General features: G+C 42.6%; 1 protein-coding gene across 5 annotated transcripts in view; it reads right to left on the bottom strand.

The window, feature by feature from the left end:
* Nucleotides 1-2,942: 2,942 nt before the first annotated feature.
* The window catches only part of Dydc1 (DPY30 domain containing 1), a 20,315-nt gene continuing 15,069 nt past the window's right edge, over nt 2,943-8,188 (bottom strand). For 4 of the 5 annotated variants that reach the window (XM_031362454.1, XM_031362457.1, XM_031362456.1 and 1 more), the window contains exons 5-7: nt 7,814-7,867; nt 6,798-6,902; nt 2,943-3,153 (exon numbers count right to left, since the gene is read on the bottom strand). In XM_031362454.1, coding sequence (XP_031218314.1) covers nt 3,124-3,153; nt 6,798-6,902; nt 7,814-7,867 — 189 coding nt within the window. In that variant the 3' untranslated portion in view covers nt 2,943-3,123. Of the gene's footprint in view, nt 3,154-3,717; nt 3,851-6,797; nt 6,903-7,813; nt 7,868-8,188 lie in introns of all 5 variants that reach the window. The other variant, XR_004116384.1, reaches the window with a different exon arrangement.

The following is an 8,188-nucleotide window of genomic DNA, read 5'->3' as shown; positions in this document are numbered from 1 at the left end:
GCAATTTTAGTGAGATGGCTTAAACATCCTCAAGACCACATGTACCTTCAGCTCTGTGGGTTAGGAACCTGTTCACCCACTCTGTTCACTTTCAATACAACATGCAACATACCACCCAGGTATTAAACACTTTATTGTAACATTGGCTTTAAATGATTTTGTCTAACTGTAGATTTAAAGTAAGTCTCCCCAGCATGTTTAAGTTGGGCTAGACAGAATTATAACGGTTGACAGGATGGCCATACTAAATGTGGATTTGTTGACCTGTAAGGCAAGGGGCAGCTCAGGTTGAATTGAATCGTTGCGACTCCTAGTGGTCACAGGAAGTATTACAGCAACACAATCGGAAACAAATACAATTTAATGAATTCTTAATATCTGGGTTCCTGGATTTTCAAAAGTTTCTGCTTTCGCTTTTTGGTCACTGCTTCCAGGCATCTATATATTTGTCCTTTCGATGTGTAGGGCACTTTGGGATAGTGTGCCATGTATACATGACTTATGTGTTTTAGCTGCTAGCCTCCTGGCAAATGTAGCCATTATGCCAGTTCCAATGTTCCTAGACAGGTACCTCCTATCCCACTCTCCAGGTCAGAGAGAGCAACAGGAAAAAGCTCTGAGGTCTTGATTTGTGTGCTGCGAACCAAACTTGGGTCTTCTGCAAGAGTAATCTGCATTCTTAACTGTTGTTGAGCCATTTCTTCAGCTCCAACAATTTTAAAATAATATTGGGGCGAGAGAAATGGTTCAGTGGGTAAACTGCTCACAGTACAAACATAAGGACCTACGTTTAGATACATCAACACCCACCTAATAATCAAATGTGAATGCACAAGCCTGTAACCCCCACTGGATCTTGAGGGCTGACTGACCAGTCAGTCTAGCCAAGAGGTGAACCCCAGGTTCATTGAAGAGAATCTGTTTCAAAAAATAAAAACTAGAGAAAAAGGAACATCTCAAAGCCAACTTCTAAAGGCTACAAGCACACACATACTACCACCACCTCCACTACCACCATCATAGTACTATAAACTTAAGAATATCATATCAGTTAAATACCATAAATCCATAGTGATGAACGATTATAAGAAAGCCAAAGTAAGAGAGAAAGCTCAGTTGATAAAAGTGCTTGCCATAGGAGCCTGATAAAACAGCTGGATGTGGTGGTGTGTGTCTCATGGCACTCTTAGTACTGTGAGTAGGAGGTGGAGACAGGAGAATTACTCAGAAGCTCATAAGCCAGCTAGCTTGGAATATGCAGCAAGAAAGAAAAAGAAAGAAAGAAAGAAAGAAAGAAAGAAAGAAAGAAAGAAAGAAAGAAAGAGAAAGAAAGAAAGGAAGGAAGGAAGGAAGGAAGGAAGGAAGGAAGGAACAGACCCTGCCTAACTATGTGGAAGAAAGAATCAAGTCCCCAGTATTGCTCTGACCTCCACATGTGCACCTTGGTGCACATGCATTTGCCCTTCACACACACACACACAAACACACACACACACACACACACAAAAAAAACTTATGAAATTAGATTTTTTTTAAATCCAAAAAAAGGTCTCTACTTACTTAGGAAAAAGATATTATATGCAAAAGCATATTTAAAAGTAAAAGGGTTCTTTCTAGCATTTGTTGATTTATACCCATGTCATTTATTTATTTACTTACTTACCTTTATTTTATGTGCATTGGTTTTTTTGCCTGCATGTATTCTATGTGAGAGTGTCAGATCTCAGAGTTACAGACAGCTGTGAGCCTCCATGTGGGTGCTGGGATTTGAACCCCAGTCATCTAGGAAGAGCAGTCAGTGCCCTTAACTGCTGAGCCATCTCTCCAGCCCCTATACCCATGTCTTTAAGAACTGAAAATTCAGCCCAGGCTCTGGTGGCACAAACCTTTAATCCCAGCAATTGGGAGGCAGAGGCAGGTGGATTTCTGAGTTTGAAGCGAGCCTGGTCTACAGAGTGAGTTCCAGGACAGCCAGGGCTACACAGAGAAATCTTGTCTTGAAAAAATTAACAATAATAATGATGATGATGATGATGATGATGATGATGATGATGATGATGATGATGATGATGAAAGAACTGAAAACTTACACCATAATCTTGAATTTAGAAGAATTCTGTAAAGGAATTTCTCTGGGGGCTGGTGAGATGGCTCAGCGGGTAAGAGCACCAACTACTCTTCCAAAGGTCCTGAGTTCAAATCCCAGCAACCACATGGTGGCTCACAACCACCCATAATGAGATGTGATGCCCTCTTCTGGTGCGTCTGAAGACAGCTACAGTATACTTATTTACAATAATAAATAAATCTTTTTTTTTAAAAAAAAAAAAAGGAATTTCTCCTGAGAGCCTTAGATACATAATGAAACTTCATAGGTACCAAAAGTCTGTCTGACCAAAGTGCCCGGGTGCCTGTGCCTACTAGCTGATCAAGAAAAGAAGAATTCTCCAGGTTCTCCAAGATTGTTTCCCACTCCACTGTCTGTGTGAACACTCATTGCAAGAACCCTTCTTTCACAAACCCTGAGAAGACAGACAGGACCTGGCTACCCAACTGCACAGAGTAAAGAAATAGAAGCACCTTCATTTGTTCTCCAGTGGGGACGACTGAGCCAAGCTCAAGAGTACCCACCTCCAGAGCAAGGGGGGAAACCACCCCCTCCAAGCCTGCATCACGGCAGTTTAATTAAATGTTCTAAGAGGCTCTACCTGCCAGCAGTCTGGAACAAGCTCTGCAGTCCAGTCTCAAAAGAGAGGCCATACCTGAGGTGGTGGAAACTCCTGAGCCCTCTCGCCTCTCCACAGTAGTAGTTTCTGGAACCTCCCTTCCAGGCAACCCTGTTCTTCATAGAGATGAAGAACATATTTTGCTTCATCTCTTGCCCTCTCCTTGTTACTTCAACAAATTCTGTCATACTCCCTCAATGTATCACAGGTAACTAATTTGTATTGACATATCTAAACTTTTATTTTAAGGATACAGCTGAAGCCTGTTTATAAAGTTAGCCAGCTGGGGGAAGGGGAGTAGGGTTCAAGTTTGGAAGGAGAAAAAAAAGCATAGTACGGCCCTTGCGATTTGAAGTTTGAAGCGCGTAGAAAATATTCCTTTTCAGAAGGGTCGGTCCTACAGGTCTTGCTCAATGTTTAACGTAACCTAAAAGCAAAATACAAGGTAAATAAACTTTACTACAATGAAAAGACACAAGACAAGGAAAACCAAGCTTAAAAAATGTCAGTGTGAGCCTATAAAGGCAGTAGCTGTTTGAGTTTCAGGTGATTTCAAAGAGTAGTAATGATAAAGACAAGGTCTTATCCACACCTTTCTCACCCTTCCTGAGAGGCACTCTTTCCAGAGCCGCCCCCTACTGGGAACAGAAGCCTTGGGCTGTTGGTTCTGAGCCTTGGCCTTTAAAGGTCTGGAATTCCTAATGGTTTCTTCCTGGCTAGCTAGACCTCAGGCCTTCACACACTGCACTCTCCTGAATGCTGTGCTTCCGCTCCTATCTCAGTTAATACACATTCCCTTGCCTACTGAATTTGAATCTTCTGTATGGTCCTCCTGTCCTTACCAGAGCTATACCATACATAAAGTAGGTTTTGGTCATGGGTACCTCTCATTATCACCTGAAATTCAACATCTCCGTGACTAAAACCTCCCTGTGCGAAAGCCCTACTTCCTGTTCTTATATCCACCAAGTCATCCAATGATAACACTCACAGCTCAGCTGCTCGGGGACAAAGGCTGGGTTTCCTTCTCGGCTCCCTCTCCCCCATCTCTTGAGCCAAATTTAAGTCTATTTTGGTTATAAGTGTGCTGCCGCCAGGCTTCAGGGAAGCACCGAGACACCGTTCTGGGGGGTAGGAAAACGCAGTCTTGAGAGGTGGGAAGCCTAAGCTGGGATTCCCTGTCCCCCTCCTCCGTGCCCCCAGACATCTAGTTGCCACTAGAGTGCCACACAGAGGATCGGAAATGAAGGATCAGGGGTCCTGCAATGAGGCCGGACCAGTGCAGGCCCACGGGCTGAGGACTGCAGCTAGCCCAGGGCCCAGTCTGGTAGATCCAGCTTAGCTCAGCAGCAATTGTCCTTAGCTTGGAGGCAGATGTGTGGAAAGCACAGAGAGGCCTTCTACGGGAGACTTAGGAGATGCAGCTCTATAGGTGAAAGCCTTCTCCATGCTCCCCCTGGTGGTGGTAGATGGGCTGTTTGGCAGCTTCTTAATGTCTCTAGTTCCAAGTCTACTTGCCTAGTCTCTTATAGCCCCTTCCCAATGGCCCATGGGCTCAAAGGGAAGGAATTGTTTATTGATTTATCTGCTGTCTATCACCAAGTCCTTCTAGCCCTGCTTTCTGAAGAGCCCTTGAAAACAGCTTTTTTTCTTCTACTTCCAATAGGCACTATTAAATATTGCAACTCCCAGTGGTCCCCACCCCAACCTGCAGACCGTCTTACACTGTACACTAGCCTTGCTCTTTCCCTTAGCTCATTTAGCTCTTTCTTCGCCTATCTCCTTCCACACATGCTCTTTCCAAAGTGCACCTCTAACTAGGTCTCCCTGCATTGCTTGCAGGTAAACATCGGAGGGAAGCCCTGAGTAGAAACTACAAGCCCTTTCAGGGTCTGCTCCTGCTGTCTCCTGATCGTTGCTCTTTACTCTCTCCTACCTGGGTGTTTAAACCTCTTGTGTTTTCCACCAGTAATTCTTCCTCAGAATTCCCTTTCTCCACTACTGAGCAACCGTCCCTAACTTCTTTCCAGAATTATCCTCCCTAAGCTTGCTCCACCCTCGTCACGTCCCACCCTCTTAGTACCCACAGAATGAAGTAACAAGATGTGCCTGTTCTAGTTTGCTTTCTTTCTGTTGCTGTGACAAACACCACAGCCAAAGCAACATTGCAGGGAGTATTGGAGGGCGGGGGGAGGGAGGTATTTTGTTTATACTTCCAAGTCACAATTCATCACTGAGTGAAGCTGGGGCAAGAACTGAAGCAAAAACTATGGATGACTGGACCAGGCCAGACTGAAAGGACATCACCACCTCCATTTCAGGACCAGGCCTAGCTTCAAAAGGGAAGACATCTGTCTCAGGAACTAGGTCATAAGTCACCAGCTCCATAAAATCCCCCATCCAAAGACAGCCTGGAGATAACCACAAGAACAGGGAAATATCTCAGGACTGGCCATCTATGCTGGGCAGTCTTGTATGGTTTGGGTATCTCTTCCTGTGGCTAAACGTTTGTGACATAGAAAAGCAGACCACAGACTACCTGGCATAAGCTAATCAGAAACTGACCCATTTAGCATCCTCATCACCCACCAATAAAGTCTTAGATTACCTAACCAACTCTCTAAAGTTTTATCAAATATAGAACATAGCAGCCAATCAAAATTCTACTAATGTCACCACTTTGGCCCCCTACCAATCACATTAGAGATTACCTAATCCTTCTGCAAAATTCCTCTAGCCTTGAATTAAAAGGGTCCAGGAGCTCCTCTGGGCTGGGCATTTTGAAGAATAGTTGAGCCCCACGCATACTGGTTATTTCTGCAGAATAAACACTCTTTGTCTGTGCATACTATTTGAGCCTGGGGTCTTCCTTCAGCAATTCTCAGACCCTAACAAGAGCACTACTTGCTGGCCGATTCCCTCACTTTCCTTATTTCTTATTCAGCCCAAGCCCACAGTAGTTCTCCTACATCAATTAGCAGTCAAGAAAATGCCCCACAGGCTAATCTGGTGGAAGAAATTCAAATTCAATTCCAAGTATGTCAAATTGACAACTAAGATTAGACATCACAATGTGCTCCTGGCAAGACAGTCCCCCTGATGATCTGACTCAGTTATTCATAGACCTTTCTTTCAACCATAAACTGCATTGGTATGGATAGTAGATTTCCTGATCATTCTCATGATGAGCACCTAATGCTGTTCGGATTGGGTTCCTCCTCTAAACAGGAAACTCAAGCTGGTGAAATGGTTCCTTATTCCCCACTATATTTGGCACAATGTCTGACATGGGCATCACCATATGCTTGATAAATGAACATGTGCACTTACATACTATAAAAACACTTGTTATCACTAAACTATTTATGTGTTTGCAGAGTTTGTTCCAGAGAGCCAACTGGTTCTTTCCCTATTGAATTTAAGGATTTCATATTTCACAAAATTATTTTACAGACATGTATTTGTTTTATTTTTTATTTTTTGTGACCTTGGTAGTTTATTATTATTGTTATTATTATTTACTTACATTCTAGCCCCCTTCTACTCCCTTACACATGTATTTCTAAGAAGTTTTGATGTTTTCAGATTCCAACTGTAAAATATGTAGATACAGATTATTATCTATTGATAGAAGCATAGATAAATATAGAGCTATACCTGTAAATAGACAGACCTATGCCAGAGGTGCCTCCTTCAAAGGCAGAACACCAGTTGAGAATTAGGTTAGTGGGGCTGGGGTTGTGGCTCAGCAGTTAAGAGCATTGGCTGTTGGCGAGGACTTGGTTTTGAATCCCAGTTCCTATATTACAGCTCACAACCTTCTCCCAGGGGGTCTGGCACCCTCTTCTGGCCTCCACTGACACTGCATGTGTATGGTACACAGACATATACATACTGGCAAAGTATCCATACACATAAAATAAAGGTTTAAAAAAAAAAAGAATTTGGTTATTTGCACCTGCACTTTTGGTATTTTATGCATAAAGGAAAACTATTATTTGTAAACCAATCCCATACATACTAGACTTTATCAACATGAAAAACAATCTGTCCTGAGATCTTGATACTTACATCAGATAACATTGGCTCATCAAGCTCTTCCACTCGGCTCAAGTTAGGTGCCCCATACCGATCGCTGATTTCCGCTAGTGTTTTGCCTGTGTCCATCATTGATTCCTACAGTCATAAAATTCAATTTCTACTTTCACATGGTTTCAAAATGAACATGCCCCTTTTCTTTCAACTTAGAAATAAAACTTCTGAATTAAGCACTTAGACTCAACTCTTAATTGGTAGAAATCTCATCTACTGCTGCCTGCTAATGGTATGAGAACTCTAGTATGAAGCACTAAAAATTCTTTTTAAATCCATTTGGAATTTGAATATACATAATTTGTAAGGAATTCTACAGGCAACATAACAGGACATTGTAGCTTTAAAATATACCAAGACATACAGAATGTCCAAATTGTATTCACTTTGAAATTTGTTTCAAGGTACTACACACCTGTGACTTCTCACCAAAATATCCATCTGGTGTCACTTTCATAGGGTTTTTGGTTTTGCTTTTATTTTGTTAAGGCAGGATCTCACTACATAGCTTTAGGCATGCCTGGCCTCAGGCACTGTGATCACATGTGTATGCAACCATGCCCATCCTGGTATTGGCAGTGCCCTTATTAAAATTTTGGCCACTTGTGATGGTTTGTATATGCTCGGTGTGGCAGTATTAAAGGGTGTGGCCTTGTTGGAGTAGGTGTGTCACTCTGGGTATGGGCGTTAAGACCTTCATCCTAGCTGTCTGAAAGCCATTATTCTGCTAGCAGCCCTCAAATAAAGATATAGAACTCTCTGCTCAGCCTGCACCATGCCTTCCTGGACTCTCCCACACTCCCACCTTGATGACAATGGACTGAACCTCAGAACCTGTAAGCCAGCCCCAATTAAATGTTGTCCTCTTAAGAGTTGCCTTGGTCATGGTGTCTCTTCACAGCAGTACAACTAAGACATTACCGGTACAAAAAGTAAGGGTCTGTTCTAAGCTATGTGTTCACTTCCCATGGCACTCAGTAGGTCTTCCCTCTCACCTCTAACGGCATGGACTCCTCACTCCTAGCCATGCCTTCCGCGCTCATCATATCCTGCATAAAGTCAAGAAAACATTGAATATTGTTCATTTCCATCCCATGTTTGGTTTTTAAGTTTTATTTTTATAAACTGCTATGATCCATTTAACAGCAAAAGCAATGTCATTTTCTGAGGACTCATCAGAATACAGGACACACAAAACAATGAATCACATAAATTTATTACTACATACTAATAGAAGATAACCATTTATAATTAAATGAAATGCTTTTTTTAAAAATGAGTGGCCGGACGGTGGTGGCGCATGCCTATAATCCCAGCACTAGGGAGGCAGAGGCAGGCAGATTTCTGAGTTCGAGGCCAGCCTGGTCTAC

Source organism: Mastomys coucha, unplaced genomic scaffold, assembly GCF_008632895.1.
Source record: "Mastomys coucha isolate ucsf_1 unplaced genomic scaffold, UCSF_Mcou_1 pScaffold9, whole genome shotgun sequence".
In the NCBI taxonomy this organism is placed as follows: domain Eukaryota; kingdom Metazoa; phylum Chordata; class Mammalia; order Rodentia; family Muridae; genus Mastomys; species Mastomys coucha.
Note: the sequence above shows the minus strand (reverse complement) of the source record. Positions and strands in the feature narration are given on the sequence as shown.